Source organism: Polistes dominula, unplaced genomic scaffold (assembly GCF_049000335.1).
Source record: "Polistes dominula isolate Pdom_NZ unplaced genomic scaffold, Pdom_raw_medaka contig_77, whole genome shotgun sequence".
Taxonomy (NCBI): domain Eukaryota; kingdom Metazoa; phylum Arthropoda; class Insecta; order Hymenoptera; family Vespidae; genus Polistes; species Polistes dominula.
In genome coordinates this window covers 174,454-196,349 of record NW_028301152.1, presented here as the reverse complement: position 1 = coordinate 196,349, position 21,896 = coordinate 174,454, and the positions used below count along the sequence as shown (strand labels likewise).

Here is a 21,896-nt window from a genome sequence, read left to right as displayed (position 1 = left end):
TTAAACCTAAGGTAAATGTTTCGTATGTAACAATAATAGTATATTTTATTGCTATCGATGTTTTACACCGTTGTAAAAAGTGTATACAAATTGTTATCTTAATTAAAAAGTAGATATAGAGATGTAAAATCAAACGAATAATCCTTATCACGAATAGTTATGTAGGACGCAAAGATAAATGGAATTCAATAACTATAATATATTAAAATACTAAATATCGATAAAACCTTGATATTTAAATAGGTAATCATGTAGACGCCACGACGAAAGAACATTTCCGATCCATATGCAATATAGGAACGTAAGAGACGATGATTGTACTTTCGCTCCATATTATCTAACGATATTCTATTCAACCCTCTTGATTGAATACTTCATTTCAAATCTTTAATAACATGTAGCAAATGCATCGAATACATTATATTTTAACGAAATAAATGTTTGCGACTTTCGTTATAAAAACAAATGCACACAATAATACAGCGTTAACAACATCGTTCGATGTTCACACTTTTAAGTTTACAATTTTCTCCTCGGAATGTCTCTTTAGATCAGACATAATACTAAAGGTTTGTTTTAAATGTACACTGTCATTTAAAAATGATATTCTTAGTAACGATAAGATAACGTTTAAATACAGCAGTGGAACGTTTTGTAAAATATTTTATCCTCGCGGTTCGATGACATATATATATATATATATATATATATATATATATAAAGTTCAGTGCCGTGAAATTGTTTAAATATTCTTATAAATATTTTTGCAGCATTATATTCGTACTACTAGTTACGCATTTTTCTGGCAAATATTTTTGACTCCGGTAAAATTATTTAACATGATATGCCAATTTCCAAATGAACTGATACGATTCAGCCAGATAAAAAGTTTGATCACTTTTTCCGCTTTAGCACATGCCACGGCCGATACGTCGTAATCATTCAATCGCTTTTCAATTCTTTTTTTTTAGACTTCTTTTCGCTTTGTCCTCAATTCATACGTACGAGCATTTTCTATTTACTTTACATTTGTGTTTGACTTCCCCACACTCTTGAAATCGCAGTTCTCGTGAGTCTTTTGCCGATTGTTTGCACAATAAATCCTATTCCCTGCAACGTGTCGTGATCCAAGATTTTTCTTCCATCAAAAATATATGCTGGCTTCATCATGCTTGCATAAATTCTTTTGTAATCAAGTTCCTGTCAAATATTGTTTCTATCATTAAATTCTATTGATTTGTATACACTATAATTATTAAAATATTATTAGAAATATCGTACTCACCATAAATTCGTCCCATTCCGTGCACAAAACAATAGCGTGAGTATCCTTGGTAGCTGTATAAGCGTCCTTGTAAATACTAATACGATCTTTAACTCGCTTCGGATTAGCCGTTACACTTGGATGCGTTAAATCCTCTATAATCTGCATTTCTTCTACCTACAAAATTAAATAAGAAGTTTTTTTTTAAATTCACCCTTTGTAAAGTAACATATATATAAAAGAGAAAGTAACCTTGGGATCGTAGATATGTAAAACAGCACCTTCATCGAGTAGAGTCTTAGCAACGTGAATAGCAGGTGACTCACGAGTATCACCGGTATTTTTTTTGAAGGCAAAACCTAACATGGTGATCCGTTTATCCGTGACAGTGTTAAATAACGACTCGATTACTTTAGCAGAAAATCGTGACTTTTGGTACTCGTTCATATCTATTACTTGTTGCCAATAAGCTGCAACTTCTGGCAAATTGAGACATTCACAAATATATACTAAATTTAGAATATCCTTTTGAAAACACGATCCACCAAAGCCGACCGATGCATGAAGAAATTTGGAGCCTATCCTAGAATCAAGACCAACAGCTCGTGCTACCTCTGACACGTCGGCACCCGTAGCTTCACATACAGCTGACAGAGAATTTATACTCGATATACGTTGTGCCAAAAAAGCATTGGCTGCCTAAAATCGTAAATATTATTTCAACTAAAAAATAAATCTCTCATGTGCTTAGTTCTATTCACAATAGAAACTTGATATCGTATTACATGAGAAAGACGTAATAACTCTTTTCTTTTAACATTAACATACATACGTACCAGCTTTGATAATTCCGAGCTCCAAGTATTAGTAGTTAAAATATTTTCTCTTGGTATCCAATGCTCATAGACTTGACACAATTCCTCTATAGCTGCTTGTCCTTCGGGTGAATCTTCACCGCCAATTAATACACGATCGGCATTTACCAAATCTTCGATAGCAGTTCCTTCTGCTAAGAATTCTGGATTCGATAAAATCTAAAATAAAGTAAACAAGAAAAAAGATAAAAAAAATAATGATAGAATAAAATACTTATTTACATTACCTGATATGAAACGCCTGGCTTGTGATTAGCGCGAAGAATATTCATAATACTTTCGGCTGCTCGTACAGGAACTGTACTTTTTTCAACAACTATTTTATCACTAGTCGCAATCTCCGCAATCATTCTAGCGGCACTCTCGACGTATTTCAAATCTGCTGCTCTTCCTTTTCCATTGCCAAACATTTTGGTTGGTGTATTCACCGAAATAAAGATTAAATCGGCTTCCATAATAGCGGTTTCGATATCAGTGGAAAAAAATAAATTTTTACCGCGACATTTACGTACAACATCGTCCAATCCTGGTTCATAAATTGGTAATTTATCAGAATTCCATTGTGTTATTCGTTCTTTGCTCTTGTCGACAACGGTTACTCGTATTTCAGGACATTTCAACGCAATCACGCTGCACGTTGGCCCACCAACGTATCCGGCGCCTATTCCACAGATTTTTTTTATCGTCATCTTCTTTTACTAATTTCCTTTGCTATCTTATCGCCGTCTTCCTATTAAATATTGTTAATATTAAATCTTTATCTATCTATGATATTCTTATAGTATTAACTTCGACATTAAATATTACATTAAACAAAATACAAACATTGTATTAATCAAAATAATTGTGTACTTCATTATCTAATTTATCAAAATTAATTTTCACCGTAGATTATTCTTTACAAACAAATGTTCAATTTATAATACACAATTGATTCTTTCGATAAGAACAAACAATTAATTTTTATCTACAATTCTATCGGATATTGCATAAAAGTATACTCTTTTAGGAATGTTATCTATCTCGAAAATCTTTAAGCAATTAATGTCAATGATAGATTTGAGATAACGATAAAAATGATTGCTATGCAGAAGGTGTGATCCTTTTTCAACTTGATGACGTAAAAACATTTTCCACTGGAACATTGAGACTGCGTTAACACCGTATCGAGTTGAAAAAGAGTACAAGTGTAAAAGTGTACTGAAAATCAATTAATATTTTACCCAAGTTCGAAAGTTATAATAATGCTGTGATAATTGATGTCCCGTAGCTAATTATTACTCCAAGAAGAATTAAATCTGCCGTTGAAGTAGTAAATCACGTAAATCTAGCTTCCATTATATTATAATTTAGTTGACAAAACTATAGAACTACTCATGACAAGGATATTTGATAGACGATCAACTACTTTCATTTATGTCTTCTTATTACTGACATTCCTGTAGTACTGTCTTTATTGTTCCACTGGTTGTTACTAAATCCTCTTCTCCCCACTACTACTTATCGTGAAACAGGAACGCGTTTGGAGTATGACAGTCATATAAAATGCGCATGCGCAACTCAAAACGTTGCCATTTCACCAAATTACCTTCCTTTCTAATACAATGGCAACCTCGCAAATATGTTTGAGTTCTTTCTTGCTATGTATTTTCTTTCTATACATTTTATACTTTATGCAACTTTAGGTTGTTCTTACAATACCTTTTTAACGAACTATTAGCTTGCATAATTATTGTCCAAAAGGTTTGTTTGGTTCCTAGAATAAATTTCAACTTTAATACATGCTCATATGAAATGCATGGACTCGTATATCACATGATCTATGTATATACAACGTAAATCATGTATTTTCTCTCTTTCTTTTCGTCATTTTACAAATTCTATTCAACAATAAATTTAAATGTACAAAAGTTACAATTATTTACCTGATTTTATAATCTTTCTCTAAGAATACGTAGAAGGGACTGAGAAAATTACATAATAACATCATTTATTCAAGATTATCTTCCAAGAAGACATTATTATCTAATTGATAATGTTTAATAAATAAAATGTTATAATTTGCAAATCTAGAATGTCCAATAAAAATAACTTTCATTTTTGTTCAATTTATATAGTGTATCTAAGGAAATAAATAAATGTATGTAAATGTACACATCATATTTGCATTAAAATTGTTAAAGGTGATGATCAAAGTATAAAAATAAATATAATATAATAACAAGAAACACATCTCAATTCCTTAGATATTTATAAAAATATCTTGTACGTTTCGTCTAGCACGTTCTTACTACTGAAGATTTTGGAAAGTAAAAGATGTGTACCCGATGAAAAGCACGTACGCTGACCCTGCGCCTTAATTACAGTGACACAATTTATATTAATTTGAAATATTAAAAAAAAAAAATAAATAAATAAATAAACTATAGAGGATTATATTTTTGGGACGTTCATGAAAATTGATGTAAATAGATTATCTTCGTACATAGTAAAACCAATAGAAATCTTTTTTGATTGATCAAAAGATCACACGTATTACATTAACTTACAAACAGAGGAGGAAATATATAAATCGCATAAAGTTCCCGCCGTTTTCTTTACTTCTACTCAACTCTACGACGAAGTAACAGCAGCACCTTGAGCAACAGTAGTAGTAATACTGTCAAATAGTACTAGTACAAAAATCACTGCTTATACATTCATCTAAGAAGAAATAAAACTTAAAATATAGATTTATTTGGATTTGAAAGTGTAACGATTGGTTTTGTTGAAGTAACATTTCTTGTTATTTTATTCATATAATTGAATATTTAAGTGAAGATTCTTTAGTCAACTGGATTTTATATATTCGTTCCCTGATACACTTAAGGTAAGAAGGAATATTTTTCATATGTCATTTGGTTAAATAATTAATCTTTGAATCTTATTATCTTATTTGTTAAAAAATATGAACAGATCAAATGATTAACAACTCAATGAAACATATTATATCGTGATGCAAGAATAGGTTAAATTACATTAGGTAGCTTTTTAATTAATACGTTAAAGAAATACATTTATTAACTTGAATAATATTTTTGTTTAATGTTATTTCTTTATATAATTCATTACAGAGAATGGACATATGATATCTATCTATCTATATATATATGTATATAGACATTTATAGATTCATTGGTATGTCCATTCTCCTCGTGATCCTGAACTTTGCGTGCGCACACATACCCATTAATTCAAGATCAATAACAATTTGGTAATCTCTTCTTCTTGTTATATATTTAAAAAAACATTCAATGTGTGTGAGATTAAATAATGAATGGAAATATTATCTTGTAAATTTCTGTCTATGTTTAAATTTCTGCATCTATTATTATATGTATTCCAAATGATATATTTTCTTTTAGTAAGATTTGTAAGATACGTATAATTATGGCGTAATATCTATAGATATAAAACGAGATTTATTAATGTATCATAGCTCTACGTAGGGCCGTTAGCAAGCCTGTGGCGCTCCAAAATCAGTTTGATTGTAGTAACTGAAAATATTGTAATTTTTAATGTTTATTGAAATAATATGATACTTTGGAATAACTTATTCGTATTATCAACGTTTCGACTATCTAATCTTCTTGAATACTATTATTATTTCCTTTTTTTCTTAGAATGTTGATATTAAAAAACCATTAGGAGAGATGTGATAGTACCTCTTGTTACTTACAATTAGCCAAGAGTTAGCCTTGACTCTTCATAATTAAATAACATAGAAAATATATAGATTTAATTGATGACAATTGAGATAGATAATATATCGTTTGGTATTATACATTGTCATTGTTTTAACATATTTTGTAAGATTAACAGTTAATTGAGTAAACACCTAATAGATTATTTGATCTCTTTTTTTTTTTTTATAGAGTTGGGACTAATTTATATAATAAAAATGGATCCAAAAGAAGAATTGGTATCATACGAAGATAGCCTAAGTAATAGAATGACTCGGCACGCACAAAAAAATCCTTTTTTGATAGCTGGTACGAATAATCTTATTAAGTAATAGATAACTATTTTTTTTATCGACAATATATATGTCTAATGACTTATATTCTTTTGTTGTAGGTTTTGCAACTTTATTAGCAGCTTGTGCAATAGGTGCTTATAAATTCAAACATCGAGGAAATATGCCAGTATCTCTCTACCTCTTACAATTTCGAGTTCTGGCACAAGGTTCAGTAATTGGTTGTATAACTGCTGGAATGCTTTATCATATGGTCAATGAACATGTTTTACATAAAGGGAAAAAAGAATGATGAAAATTATTTATGTAGAATATTTACTTGTAACATTAGTTAGTTGATAATATATCGTACTAAAAATTTCTACGGACGAGTTGTTCACAGAAACAATTAACTCCAGTTTTATCAATTAAATTCTAATGTAACATATTGTCAACGTTCTTCTCAATTGAACTTTTTCTATGTAAATTACATTTCTTCAATAATTTGATTTAAAATCACTTTAATGAGAACAATTTTGATGATTGTTAAATAATAAATGAAACGACTTTTTGTTCTGTAGAGTTAATTGATTTGACAAATGAATGGCTCAGGTATTTATTATCTATTACAATTAATCTGAAATACATGAAGCAAAAAAGCTAAATGTGATACTCAAGTAGTATTATTGTTAGAATATGAATACTTTTGGCTGGTTCCAATAACTACAAAATTATATAAATTATATTTTCTTATACTTCTTTTGCTACAGATATATATATATATATATGATATACCTTGTATACCTCACGTAAACATAGCCATTATGATAATTGAATATGAAAGTAACTTAATCCATAGTAATTTAAAGTTTACAAAGTAAATATGTATCGTCAATAAACTATTTGATGTAATATTAGCAAATAAAACAATTGTATTCTTATGAAAATGATTTAGCCTTTGAATAAATATTAATATTAAATGTTTCTTTTTCTTGTAATTATATAAATTTGAAAAACAAAAATTGTATTATGATTAAGCTGAAATTTGTTATATATCAACACTTTAATTTTGTAATACTTAAACAATTGTTCATTTTTCGTTTCAAGCTTTATAAATGACTTACAATTAGTTTTTCCTGCTGTTCTTCTTTATATAAGTCTTGTGTCATAAATGGCGCCAAAATTTAAATCGCTAGAGGGCGTCGATCATATTATCAATAAGGACAACTATATTTTTCCTTTCTTGCAAAGTTAACCTTTTTTTATAATGATATTTTTCTAAAGAATCATTAGAAAAACTATTATATTACAGTGTGATCAGTATTTGTTAAAAATGAAAACCTCAATGGTTTAACATGAATTAAATTGTTTGCATTTGTTTCATTTTTCATATATTTCGTTTTGAAGCAATCGTATTTTGTGTGTACTTTAACATATTCATTGTCTTTAAAGCTAACATTGAAGGAATTGAAAGAGTTGAATCAATACAAATCAATATTAGTTATTATCGTATATTGCATATGTTTTCTGTATGTTGAGTATATACAAGTATATGTATATATTTATATATATATAACTCGTGACATTATAAGTACATAATGTTTAATTTAATTTGTGTCTAATAATGAGACAAATATTTTTCAGTTATCTATTCTCTCTCTGTTTTTCTTGTGAAAATAAAACATATTAATCAAAATGGATAATATATGGGAATCTAGGGATAAAACTGTTAGAAAAGAAATACTTAAAAAAGGCATTTGTTTAAAGAAACCAACAGAACGTTGTGAATGCCAAATTGTCATAGAAGATATAAATGTCAGTGGAATGAATATTACTGATTTAAAAAATCAACTTCATACAGAAATTCTCGATGATATAGAAAAGACAATAACGATAGGAGATGCAAACTCTGAAATTGATAGAAAAATTGAAAGGGGAATACAGTATATGATGGTAGAAGAAAAAGTTTGTTTACCATATGTATATCTGATTTGTCTACAAAAGAACCAATTATTCTTACCTTTACTTTAATGCTGAAGTATTTCAAAGCATTTAAAGCAATTTGGAATTGGACTCCAGAAGAAAAATATGAGATCGCTTTGAAATATAAAGAAATTGGTGTAAAATTATTTAAACAAACAAGACACATAGATGCATTTTATAAATTTAGCCAAGCTTGCAAAATTTTAATAACTCTAGAACCAATAGCTGATTTAGAATTGGATAAATCATTAGAAAATAATATTAATGCATTGAGGATAACTTTATACAACAATTTAGCTGGATGTCAAATACTTAACCACAATTATGAATATGTCATTGAATTATGTAACAAAATTTTAGATAAAGATAAAAATAACGTTAAAGCGTTTTATAGACGTGGCGTAGCTTACGGTAAATTAACAAACATTGAAAATGCTGTATCAGATTTGAAAAAAGTTATTACATTAGAGCCTCATAATGCTGCTGCAAAGGAACAATTTCTGATTTATAATGAAAAACTACAAGAAGCAAATCAAAAGTGTAAAGATATGGTCAAGAGAATGTTTAGAACTTGAGCGTGCTGCGTCGGCTATTATTTCAATGATGGAATTACAATTGTTTACAAATAATATACTAAATAAATATAATTATTTTATAAATAGAAAAATACGTATTTATTTTGCCCATGACAATTTTACACCATATTTGCAGACGCATTTGTATTATTTATATTGCTTCGAACAATTCTCTACCTACATTTGTTACTCAATAGTTCAATTTTATATACATGGATACAGTTGAAATTTATTATTTGATGTTGTATTAATACAGTATTGATACAAAACGATTTAAATGATCAATAAAATTGAATGTTTAATTTAATATAATTTTATAATGTGGATTCTTTCTATTGTTTTGAAAATATTTTATTGTTAGTAAGTAATTAGAAAGCGTTTAATAAGTGAAAATTATTTCAAAAACTCTATTCAAACATAATATGAAAATGATACATACAATAGACGCAATTGAAGAACGTATAATAAATGAAATAATTTATTGTAAATTGAAACGAAAGTTCGAATTAGTTAGTTATTTTCTTATACTGTAAAAATGCTATTGCAAATATATTAATTGTAAGCTTACAACGTTGACGATGATCATATATCAAATGGCATAAACAGAAATAACGTCAAAATTAATATGCAAATTCAACTTAATCCATATAATTTATACATTAATATTGGATTTCTCCATTATGAATGATAATATTTTACATTAAAATTATGTACATAAGAAGAACTTTAAGCAATGTTTTCTTTTCAAATAAATGTTATTGCAAATCATCACCATGTATATGGTACGGGCAACTTCAATGGCACCTTTTACAATGACCCACCAAAAAAATAACTTTACTGTTTAATCATTATCAATCAATAGTTATGTTCAGTTGAAATATTTCAACTACTATTACAATATAATCTAAATTTGATAACATTAATCAACGCTAAATAATAGACAATTCGTGTCTATTCATATTTGCATCTTTTTTTCTTTCCAGATGAAATATTTACAGAGGATTATATTAGGGTTGTTTTGGTTTTTTCTTTTCTTCAAAGATTCAAAGAAAGAAGACACAATACATAAAGCAACATATATTATATAAACAAAGTTATACGAATTATTATTCAATGCAAATTTCAATGTTATTGTTTGCCCAAGTGGAAATGACTAAATTTTTTTTGTTTATACTTTTCTATTGAATTACTTTTATAATTCATTGTACGTCACACGTACATGTATATGTAATAAAGAACATAACAACAATAAGAAAAATGATGAATGTTGCCAAAACCATTACAATAGTCCTTCTTGTTTGTCAAACATCATGACTTTTATAATTTTACGTAAATTACTGTTTTCTATTGTAATTACTTCTCTTGTTAATATATATTATCAAATTTTATGCTATAGCTGTCGTAAAAATACTAATTATACAAAATAAAATTAGTTCAACTCATGCATCATGTTTTAATTATATCTAAACAACAACAAAGACGAAAAAACGCTTGAAAATTAAAATGGTTTACTACCAAATATATAAAATTAAATATAAAATACATTAATCTGGCAAGATAACTAAATTTGGATACATGCATACGATGAGTTTTATTATCCACAATTACTCAATGAATATTTGTTATAGTGCTGCCACCGCTGCCTATGTAGGATTGAAAACTATTTCAAATACTATTTCTTTATACCTTTTTTTTTTTTCATAAAATTTAGAAATATTTCGAAAATGAAAAATAATGCTTTCTTAGAATAATAATAATATTCGTTTGTTGAAGAATTAGAAAGAAAAGATGAAGATAATTTAAACAACATTAAATATAATACAGAATAACATTAGACATTTAACAAACAAAAAAATGATCACAGGTATCGTTTTACCGCTTCTTTTCATACGAGCAATCTTGGAAATAAAGTCTATCATATACAATACATAATTTTTATCAATATTAATACCACATTGGCAACAATATTTATCTTATAATTAAATTAGATAATACAATCTTACAGAACATATAGACTCTCCCTGCAGATTATTATTCTGTCGAGTTAACATAGTCGTCACATGTTACATCAATATGGCATGTATATATCTCAGTTGCGTTTGTATGATTGGATAACACATCTCTTAAAGTTTTTGAACATACAAAATACAAAATAATACCATCAATTAAAAATATTATAAGATTATTCCCACAGAGTTTTCTTTTTTTTTGGATCATGAATATCATATTTTTAACATAATCATCAACATAATAATCTCGCGTAATTAGATTTTAACATAACATATTATCATTATTAACAAGAAAAAAAAATGAATTCACGACCCATTAGAATCCAAGGGGGCTTGAACATTATATAGAATCATTAGTTAATGATAACAATTTGTATTATTTATATTGTATTCGATAAAAAAATAAGTAGAGTACATTATTAAGTTTCTGGCACAAACATAATGCGAACTAATTACAACACCAAATTTGTGGCAATAGAAAACTACTGTACAAGTATTTCCAAAAATTCATATTCTAATTATCATTAATAAAATGATAAAAAGTCGTAATATGTCAATGTATTATAATTGATGAGTATGACATTATTATTTATGAATATAAGACCTGTTTAAGTCTATAACAATACAATAGTAATAATCATAGATGATAGAAATAGCCGAAATGTTCAATGATCTAACACTGATGGCAATGAATCAATGATAGATCATTATGTACATATGTACATCATTCTCAATCGTTTCAATTTAATCAATCCAAATATACAACAACATTATTAAACGGAAACTACATGAAAGTAGTATATTGAAAAATTTGGTTATGCCACTTATTGGTGTTAATTTACTGACGCATGCTTTTATGCATCTAAAATATCCAAAGATGGAGGGAATGATCATATTATGATATTTTTGGTTTGCCATTGGCAGTGCTAGTGGCGTTCATTGTCGTGTTTGTTGCCAATTCAGCGGCCTGCGCCACCACTGCTACAGTAATTGACTTCTTCACAATTTGTTGATAAATTACTTTCATGAACTAAAGCAAAAGAAAGAAAAAGTAAGTAGAAAATTAAACATATGTCACAAAGTAATCATTTCTCTTAGTACCTTCTTGCTTGATTATTATTATATAAGCAAAATTTAATATTTATGCATTTTTAACTGACAACAAGCAATATCATAATTAAAGGAATATCTATATATTATTATATATATAGGATATATAAGGAGATTATATATATATTTATAAACCTTATATAGACAATTTTCAAAGAGCATACCTTTCAAAAGTGTTATCCTGTTAGCACTCACTTTAAAGGAATATTATAGGAGAAAACAAACGAAAATTAAGCTAAGAAAAGCTAAGAAAAGCTAAAAGAAAAGCTAAGAGAACATTATTTTTGTTGCCAACGAATAATACTTTGAAAAGAAAATTCATCATAAAATATGAACGTGAAACTAAAGCACAAGCAATAATAATTAATGATTGGTCAAATTTATTTATGTAAACTTAATTTGAATAAAAGATAAATGATAAATATATGAAAAAGAAGTGAAGCGTAGGATCAGATATAGCGATGTTTAGAAAGGTAAGCATGTAGAAATTTATAAGTAGGTATTGCAATCAAAGTTATAATAATAGGAAGGATCAGATATCTTATTTTATAAGTAAGATGAGCGCATAGCCAGGCCTGTTAAAATAAAAAATGATGTGTATTAATGAGGATAATAAGGTGTGGAAATTATGATTAATACACATATGTTATGTGTGTTGTGTTACGTCTACGTATCTCTATATATACGTATATACGATACATATATACGATACATATGTATATGCTTGTGCTTATTGTATTATATTAAATATTTCAAATAGACTTTAAACATTTGAATAATTTTCCCCTGTATTGGTCATCTCTATATAACAATAAATGGATTATTTTTATTTGTTAAATGTATTGCAAGTCAATGATTAATGAGCATTATAATATTTCTATGATCATACGTATTTTTATGATTAGTAACATAATCTCTATTGATAGAAATGAAGAATTTCACGTTTACATGATACATATTTAAGTAAATTATATGAAGAAGACTTACGTTTTCCCATATAGCATTTGCCAGTTCATCTATTCGCGTACCCATTTCGTGTAATTCACCGCTGTACCTATAATAATCATTATTATCAATATTAGACATATTTCGATAAAAGATAATAATACAACATATTTGTAAATATAATAAAAAAAAATAAAAAATATGAATTATAACATACTTTACATATGCCCAAAAAACGAATGTAAGTAATCCAATGCCCAAAATTATGTTGCATGTATTCGCTATACCGTATAAACCAACTAGTCCAAATATACCAGATAAAATATACATAGTGACTGCTATCACGAGGAACACTGCCGGAGTTCTCGCAGCTTTGAAAATGTTTTTACTTTCATTGTGCGCTTTAAATTGAAGATAAGCTTCTTCCATATCCTAGAATAGCCATATAGCGCAATGAGAGAAATAAAAAGACTAGTAATAGTGAGTAGTATTCAGGATCAAAAGTTGTACTATTAAAAATAATGAAGTACCTTAATTAATTTTTCCATATACATTTGACTAAATTCATCTCCACCCATTTTTCGTTTATTTTGAAAGTGACGTATAGCACTGTCCATGCACCGCTGATGTTCCGCATCCAAGAGAGCAGTAGCCAAAAATGGTTTTATTCCTCCACAAACATTTTCCATCGATTGTAAATATACATCTTTTGCCTCAGCTACGGCTGACAGATTATTCGCTTCGGCTGTAGCCTAAAAAAACAAATAAAAAAACAAATAAAAAAACAAACAAAAATTAAGATGTCCATTGAAGAATACTATTTTGTAGTTATAAATAATTGATTATACTTACAACAAGCATACTTTTTGGTTCCGGTAATTCATCCCCTTTATAAATTTTGATATAACTCTTGAAATATTCAAGCAGATCTCTGGCTTTTACAACTTGACCATCAATCTTTTTGGTGACCAAATTTTCTGGTGCTAGTATCATTGGAATAAGAACTTTTAATTGTTCTTTGAACTCTGATTCAATTTCTGATAGTCTACCATCAAATTTGGGATTTGTAGCAATTTTTAAGCCTGGATGAGGCATAAGGAAGCAAGATATATCCGAAAAGCAAGACTTAATGTGCTTTCTTAAGCTTTGTAATTCTGGATGTTGCTTATTAGATATTTCTAATCTTCTTTCCAATACTTTCTGTCCTCCTTCTGCGCCATAATCAGCTTCATACGGATAACACCAATCTCTTACTAGGAATTGCAAGCTTTGAAAGGGTGTACTTCCTGATTTTTCCAAAGCTAGTCTACCATATTCGGTGAAAAGTTGTAAATGTTGAAGATGGTCTTCTTGGATATTCTGTGACAAATTGTAAATTTGTACAGAAGACAACATCGTACTTAACGCAAAGACTGTAGCACAATCCCTGACAGTTGACTGACTATCAAAAGCACCTTGCGTATCCATTAGTATTATAGCAACTCTTTCTCCAGTAGGTAAAGTAGCAGGGAAAACTTGTGACCACATCAATATTCCTGTAGTATCTCTTTCAGAACCTCCTCTCCACGAGAATCCTTTTAGAGGTTCATCGTCTTTACCCAGCCAAGAATCCGAACTTTTTCCCTTACTGTACTATTATGTTTGCGCATTTTGAAAAAGCAATAACGAAACGAAGAAGCATAAACATGGAACAAAAAGAGAAAGAGAGAGAGAGAGAAAGAGAGAGAGCATTTTGAAGGAAAATTCATATAAACAATTTGTTAGAAAAATATCATGAAATATGTCAGTACCTTATCGTTCATATAACGAAGAAAAAAATCGAGTAGAAAACTTTTGCCTTTCCTGAATGCACCTGCCACGGACACGACGACGACACTTCTATCTTTTATATTATCGTGAAGTAGAATTTTCGACAAGGCCTCTTCGTCCAACTCAAATGTATGGTCAGGCTGTGCAAGTACCACTTGTACTGGATATCCAAAATCTGTTGTTGTATCTTCATTTTGATTGTTCATAGATACTGTCTCTATGCGTTCTCTTTTTCCCAAATAATCTATATAACACAAGAAGATTAGAAAAATAAGTTGACAAAACTACAAAAGTAGTTTTATTCTTATTTATTATCAATGCAGCAAGTGTTTACAAAGAGAAATTACCGTAGCTCCTATAAGCAGTATATGAACACTAAATGAAGTGTAAATGTGACTATTATCAAATTTAAAACTCCTACTAGTATCGACCTTTGCCAATCGATTGTAAATTTATTTGTTATATTGCATAAAAAACACAAAAGGAAATATACATAATTATGTATACGTAAATGAATAATATTGTGGCAAGTCATTTGAGAAAAATATGGCGCAATAGAAGGAGGAAAGGAAAGAGGTGAGAACAGAAATAAAGCTCATCGTCAGAATTTGTTAGTATATAATTTGTACTCGTGCATTTTTCAAGTTGCATACAAACGAACGTAAGATATTTTAACCGTAAATATACGGAGAGATGTAGGAAAAAGATTTTGCAAAGCACGCGTGCTTTGCTTTGCTTTGCTTCGCTTTGCTTTGCTTTATTCATATCGTAAGTATTTCGTAATTAAACTTTTGCGCGAATAAACGTAGAGGAACGTAAGAGGACGAAAACTATGCAATTACATATAGTTATTTATTTTCTATGATAACGTAGTTAGGAAGAGAAATTAAAAGTAGTGCAAAAAGATGTAATAACGAATTCATCTTGGAATTTTACGTAATTATATACATGTATGTAGTCACATATGTATACGTTTATAAATAAAACAATATCATAATAATATAATAATTAAGATAGAAATAAGGTTGATTGCGCGTTCCAAACGAATTTTCTTCATAATTACGTAATGTTCAATTTTTCATTCGTCACGATGAACAAAAAACTCACCAGTTTTATCCATTGTCTGGAACTCCCGTGGTACAGGATTCACGTTCTCATCGAGAGTCGTCATCGAAATTTTTCCGCCTAAAAACAACAAAAAAATGCAATTTTGAAAGATCCCTTTATCACGAAGTTGACATTTTTCAGTAGAAAAAGTGGAATTTTGTTAAAACGTCGATCCGAACAAATGGCCAAGTATCAAATGTATCAAAAAAAAAAAGAAGAAAAAAAAAAAAGAACTGTCGAAGAAACGTTGAAAACCTTTAATTGAGTCAAGTTCCGCGATAAGTTGCCCATCGTTGAGTCGAGTTCGAGTTTTGTTCGCTTCCTCATGTTCCTTTCTATCTTTTGCGACAACTGGAAGACGCGAAGATGAGGAATATCCTACATCAGAGACAGGAGATTGATTGACTTTTGTTCTGGGTGGTCTCTTTGGTTCCCTCGATTTCAATCTCGAAATATCGTCGAGTCGTTTCCGACTTGGCGGAATGTGTTTCTTTTCACTCATATTTCTGTCGGTTTACATTCGAAAAAATGACGACGAAAAGATGAAGACAAAATCACTATTAACAACAACAACAACAACAACAACAACAACAACGAGAGTAGATGGTAGGTAGAGTGCAGGTAAGGTGCAGGTGCGGTGCACGTAGAGTAGACGTACCGTTCGCGCACTAAGAAGTCGCACGAATAAAGACCAGAAATATCCCAGTGAGAGCAGTGGTGGAGAAGACCGTACGTACGTATCTCCAAGCTGTTGCGAGTAGCGCGAACATCGAGTTTCGGGATTTGGCAGCATCCCATAGTTGCCGGCTGGCTTGTGTTTTACTTGAAAATCCAACTAGATTTTACACTAATTCCTATACAAGTGTGCTACCGTGATAAACGATGATTTTATACTTGCTTTTTTTTTTTTTTTTTGACTACTCTTTCGACGATCCAAACACAATATCTAAATATTCTATGATATTTCGATGTATATCGAAAATGTTGTACAAAGAATAAGGATATTATTATAACGGCTTAGTGCATATGGAATGTGAGTAGAATAAAAAAAGAGTAGAATAAGCGTAGGATTATTTGGCAGATTGGCATCGTTTCCTAGTCGATAAATAGCAGAGAAATCTTGTTAATTCTCGGTCGCAGTGTTATAAGCTCGTGCTCGAAATTTGCGATTAGCAAACGACTATTGAACGCATGTAAGTATGATACGTTTTTAAAACACTTTTCCTTTTTTATTATTATTATTATTATTATTATTATTAACATGATTATTAACGCGATATTTGTCAAAATCTAAAATGGAAAAAGTGTTTTATTTCCATTCACAATTGAAATTATATTGACATAATATTCATGAAGCTTAATTAGATGCGATTAAAAAGGAAAAAAAACACATTTTCATATTGTCATTCTTAACCTTTGGACATAGTCTTGATCTATGGACTTTTATATCGTGTCAATTTTTTGTGTACAATATACGACTACTAAGTGACGTACGTTACGTGCTTCTTTCAAACTAATTATAAGCAATGAAAAGGAGAAAAACGATCCGAAAGGACACCGATCATAGACAAAAAGTGACATTTCAAACAGGTTGTATAGAAATTTTAAATCGTTTTAGATAGGCTGGAAGAGTCAGCTGTAATCAGCGAGCAACGATCATGAGTCCGTGACAAGCAAGCGATATTACGATGCGATATTACGATGCGATATTACCATGCGATATTACGATGATGCCATATTACGATGTAATCTTATGACCCCTTTTTCATCCTCGTATTTACAATATTTGAGTAAGTAAGATTTCCTTTCTTTTTTTTTTTTACGACCAAGAAGTACCACCGCGAGAAGAGAAGAAGCAAAGTTAAGATTTTGATATCCCCTTCGGGCGTCTTCGAAGTCGTTAATCTTCAAACTACAAACTTATTCGCCGTTTTGACCATAAAGAATTATAACGTAATCGTGGTTCCTAAAGTTCTCCAGCAAAAAAAAAAAAAAAGAAAAAAAAAAAAGAAATGTTCCACTGTTGTATGATTGAAAAAAAAGTGTTTCCATAGAAAGTCGAGATTTCATCTCATCTCTAACGAAAAGAGTCAGGAAATGCAATTCAACTCAGCCGATCGCGTCAGATGTGCGCTGAAAATGTTTTATTTCCGTCAACGTGCTTTAGAAACAGACGTCACTTTTTCTACTCTCTCGCTTCGCTTATTCGTAATTATACGCAATATATATATATATATATATATATATATCAGCTACTAGGGAAGAGTTCTGAGAGTCTACGCAAATTCTCAGGCAAATATTTATACAAAGTAAATGTGTTTGATAGGACACATATCCTATGTTGATTCATTATTTGCATACTATATTCGGTCTACGCTTATTATAACTCTATCGAAACGTTCATTAATTCGGTTGAACGTTCCAGCGAAATGTCATTAAAGCCAAATTCATGGCTGATTGTGCTATTTTGCTTTATGATTCGATGAAAGGAGGAGAAAAAAAGAAAGAAAGGAAAGATTATAACGCGGTATACCGCCGAGTTAGAACAGAATTGCGAGATTTACGAGAGAATGGCAAAAATATGCTGCTTGTTGTCTCCAAAATATTGGTGCAAGCAAAATTTACAGAGGAGATTGCATAGACGGTGCTGCTCGTGTCTACAAAACGGTGCAGCATCCTTTTTATTTTACGATGTGGCTTTTGGGTGCTGCTATGCTTTACAACTTTGAACGGATGAAATATTGGGGTGCATTTCAGCTGAAAATGTCTTCATAAATTCGTAGGGGATATTTCGAAATTCGAAAATGACATCGATAGGATGATGATGCCTAGGGCAACTTCAATACACAAACGCACGAAAGTCGTCCTTTTTAATCGACTCGCTGGACTGCTAATTACCCTCGTTATATTGATTAGCTTCGAATTCATTTGATTCAATAGTACAAGCTTAATTACCAAGGAAATGTGCCACAATCGAATGGAATTGTATCGTTGTGTTGTCAATATTGCAACACCGATCAGACAAATGTATTATATTAGAAAATTGTTGCATTGTATAATAGATGCGCAATCAGCAATCAATTGCAATGCATCAATCGAACAAGATGTAAGTAATCCTTTGACATTACTAAGCTTTACGCACAATCTATAAACACAATTTGAAAGATTCAAAACAACCCTTACTTTCCCCAATTCGATGAAAAACTATGTTCGTACATACGATGTCGAGTCTAATAACGTACTTCTTCCTGAAATTGAAGCAATATTTCAGATTACTATTATAATATTGCATTTGAAAAGGTATTATTTTTCAATTACTCGAAATTAGTCTCCTAATACCGACTGTTCGTATAGCAATGACAGAAAAGAGAAATTTGTCGTACGGTTGTAGCTCGATGTGACGCTGTAGAGACATGTATTGTTGACTATTGTTTTCTCTTTTCTACTTTTTTCTTTTTTTTTTTTCTTTCCTTCTCGTTTCCTCTTTGCCAATACAACGAATGCGACAGAGTAGGAGTAACAATAAACTATCGAGAAACGAAGTAGAGTCGAGTCGTTTTCACTCGATATACAACGCGTAACGCTAGCGACAACACACTATTCAATAAAACACACGCCGCCACGTGTACGATCAAAATAGGTATGCCAATATGCGAGTCTCATTTCCTATACGAAATACGGATACGTATATCTATATATAGGTAGTATGTTTGGTTGTACTTTCGACCGGTCGTGTTCCATCGGCTTTGAAACCGCGATCGCCCTTCTCCACCCTTTTCTCATTGCCGCGGCTTTCGTTTCATTTCAAACCTATATAACCCTATATAACCCTATATACCCCAACCCCCCCCCCTCTCGCGAACCTACCTACCTACCTACCTACCTACCTACCTTTGATAATTTGCCCTTCCGATATTGTTTCTTTCTTTTCTTACGCGCAACATGCGTTCATTTGACAATTATATAGAAATGCAAAGACAAGTATTTTCATTTCCAAAGATTGAATATTTTTATGTAAACATTTGTCTGTCCTCCTCTCTCTTTTTATTTTTATTTGTTCTTTTGGATATATGTAATGTATTTCAGGACGCAGGAATAAAAAGAATTCCTTTGAATATTTTTTAATCTTTTGACTGTGCGCTGGTAGTGAAACGAAATATTAAAACCGACCATTTGAAATCGTCCTTTGAAAAATTCCGACTCGTATCGTGTTGAACGGCGAATAATATGACGCGAACGAGATTCTATATTCGCATGATTAATTACAACAGTATTCAATGTTTGCAGAAACGTTATTACCAACTGAATATGGCCTTCAATACCGAAATAACCAGTTTTCCTCGAATCCTGGCGGTTCATTTCGAAATAAAAACCAAATTCAATCGTCGATATTTACGAAGTTTCTCTCGCTCATTGGAAAAATTGTCTGGAAAATGTATGCTGAAAATTATTGTTAGTTCTTATGTAAACGCATCGAAGAAAACGATACACTCAAGTATGTATATACAATTTCAAAGATAACGATTGAAAACATGTTTTTAAGTGACGTTTCGCAGCATAATACAATTTTTTTTTTATTTAAATGCTTACAACAACAAAGTGAAACGAAGAGAAATGCCTCCAAGTTTAGGAGGCTGTAATAAAAAAAAAAAAAAAAAAAAAAAAAAAAGAAAGAAATGTTTTTTGAGCTCGATACACGTATGCATATATAATACATATGTAAAAGATGTCAACACGTTAGTAAATTCGCTGAGTAATCGAAGAAAAGGCCTTGTAAACTTGAACGACAGTAAAACAGTTCAAAGCTCCCTCGCGAAGATGAAATAGTGACGTTGTTGGTTACGCGAGGGCACCACTTACTAGTTATGGATATAAGATACGTTATTTCTTTAACTCAATGTTCCTTTACTTCTCGCATTCTTACGTACGAGTCGAGCTACGAGATCTCTATTTTTACATCTCGTTATGTCAACGATTACGAACAACATGAAATTCTATACTAAGGAAGTTGTATAATATAAAAGCAGAGATCGTATTTTATAAAAACACGTTATAACCTCGAACAAAAAAAAAGAACAAATACGTTATTTATTACAAATGTATCCTTCAATTTTTCCCATCGTTCACTTTTAATAGGTTTCTATATCCTCTTAGATCTGTCAATTAATTCGAATGATACGAGATTTTTCGAAAGAAGCGAAAAAAAAAATAGGTAGATTTTTGAGGAATGACGAGTGAGATGAAAACGTAGCAATGTACTAGGATCGAATCGAAAGAACAAAGACCATGACGTTGTTTGTCGTTGTCGTCATCGTTTTCATCACTGTTCAATTCTTTTCTAAGAACTTGTATAAAAATAAAAAATAATAAAAAACGATGCAATGCACGAAATGAGTAAACATCTTACCACTGAAATGACAAAATGTCAAAAAGCCATGGTCAAAACAGTTACGGCACGGATTACATCTGTTAATCGCGTAGATGCACGTATTCTGCTAGTTTCTTCGTTGTTCGTCTCTTTCTCAATCTCGTACGTTTAAAATGTAGCTTAACGTTGTCGAATAACCTTAAGAAATACGGATAATACTTACCAACATACGAGAGCCCGTGATTGCCAGTCTGTTTACGTTGTTCAGTAGCCGCCATGTTGAGATACGAATGCCGTCATTTCCGTTGTCGCGTGCGCCTGTCTCACCGCGGTACGACTAGCTCCAACGATAACACCGTATTCGAATCAAATTCGGTTGGCCGACAGTCGATTATTATTCCATCTACAAATTCACATAACATTCGTATTTATTATATTTCAACCAAAAAGGAGACATTAACAACACATATTAAGAATAATTAAAGATAAGAAAAAACAATTGAATAATCGGGGTTAACATTGAAAACGTATGTCAAACCGCTCAACATGATTTTACCTGTATATATAATATATTTTACGTATATATTATTTATAAGAAATAAAATTTATTGTTATTTTGGAAATAAAGATACAACGATGAATAGAAAACTGGCGAAAATACAAACAGTATAAAAGAAAAGGGAATTCGAATGCTAGTTCGTACGTAGATGGAATTTGAGAAAAACAAAAGAAAACAATGAAAGATAGGCAGGAAACATTAAAATTGGCGCGCGCGGTCGTTCTCGATAAAGTTCGTCGTCGATCGTGCGAGGTCGGTGTCTCGTAGGAGTTTCGGTGGAGAAGCGCGCGCGGCACTA

General features: G+C 30.5%; 5 protein-coding genes across 9 annotated transcripts in view; 3 read left to right on the top strand and 2 right to left on the bottom strand.

Moving 5' to 3' along the window:
* Positions 1–27: 27 nt before the first annotated feature.
* sgl (UDP-glucose 6-dehydrogenase sgl) lies at positions 28–3,660 on the bottom strand. Its single transcript, XM_015329874.2, has 6 exons — positions 3,363–3,660; positions 2,367–2,869; positions 2,101–2,298; positions 1,517–1,963; positions 1,286–1,441; positions 28–1,200 (listed from the first exon to the last, which is right to left on the bottom strand). The coding sequence occupies exons 2-6, from the start codon at positions 2,826–2,828 to the stop codon at positions 1,024–1,026; spliced, it is 1,440 nt and encodes a 479-aa protein (XP_015185360.1). The 5' UTR covers positions 2,829–2,869; positions 3,363–3,660; the 3' UTR covers positions 28–1,023.
* Positions 3,661–4,752: 1,092 nt separating this feature from the next.
* Positions 4,753–7,080, top strand: LOC107071144 (HIG1 domain family member 1A, mitochondrial). Of its 3 annotated transcripts, none has more exons than XM_015329879.2 (3): positions 4,753–5,008; positions 6,054–6,170; positions 6,256–7,080. In XM_015329879.2, the coding sequence occupies exons 2-3, from the start codon at positions 6,080–6,082 to the stop codon at positions 6,444–6,446; spliced, it is 282 nt and encodes a 93-aa protein (XP_015185365.1). In that variant the 5' UTR covers positions 4,753–5,008; positions 6,054–6,079; the 3' UTR covers positions 6,447–7,080. The 3 variants fall into 3 exon arrangements, with proteins under 3 accessions (XP_015185365.1, XP_015185366.1, XP_089034189.1); XM_015329880.2 differs by lacking the exon at positions 4,753–5,008 and adding an exon at positions 5,308–5,392; XM_089178063.1 differs by lacking the exon at positions 4,753–5,008 and adding an exon at positions 5,909–5,954.
* A 173-nt stretch (positions 7,081–7,253) lies between these two features.
* On the top strand, positions 7,254–8,783 carry LOC107071145 (tetratricopeptide repeat protein 9C). The gene is given in 3 exon segments (XM_015329881.2): positions 7,254–7,662; positions 7,778–8,096; positions 8,099–8,783. Coding segments are annotated over 2 exon segments (861 nt in total). The 5' UTR covers positions 7,254–7,662; positions 7,778–7,828; the 3' UTR covers positions 8,692–8,783.
* Positions 8,784–9,051: 268 nt separating this feature from the next.
* On the bottom strand, positions 9,052–21,402 carry atl (atlastin GTPase). Of its 3 annotated transcripts, none has more exons than XM_015329883.2 (8): positions 21,263–21,402; positions 15,672–15,749; positions 14,546–14,808; positions 13,608–14,387; positions 13,286–13,507; positions 12,973–13,187; positions 12,798–12,864; positions 9,052–11,730 (listed from the first exon to the last, which is right to left on the bottom strand). In XM_015329883.2, the coding sequence occupies exons 1-8, from the start codon at positions 21,315–21,317 to the stop codon at positions 11,596–11,598; spliced, it is 1,815 nt and encodes a 604-aa protein (XP_015185369.1). In that variant the 5' UTR covers positions 21,318–21,402; the 3' UTR covers positions 9,052–11,595. The 3 variants fall into 3 exon arrangements, with proteins under 3 accessions (XP_015185369.1, XP_015185368.1, XP_089034178.1); XM_015329882.2 differs by lacking the exon at positions 21,263–21,402 and adding an exon at positions 15,927–16,325; XM_089178052.1 differs by lacking the exons at positions 9,052–11,730; positions 21,263–21,402 and adding exons at positions 12,035–12,385; positions 15,927–16,325.
* LOC107071147 (uncharacterized) overlaps positions 16,500–21,896 on the top strand; it is a 162,099-nt gene continuing 156,702 nt past the window's right edge. Inside the window, exon 1 of the mRNA XM_089178039.1 lies at positions 16,500–16,864. The gene's annotated coding sequence lies outside the window, so the exon portion shown is untranslated. The remainder of the gene's footprint in view (positions 16,865–21,896) is intronic.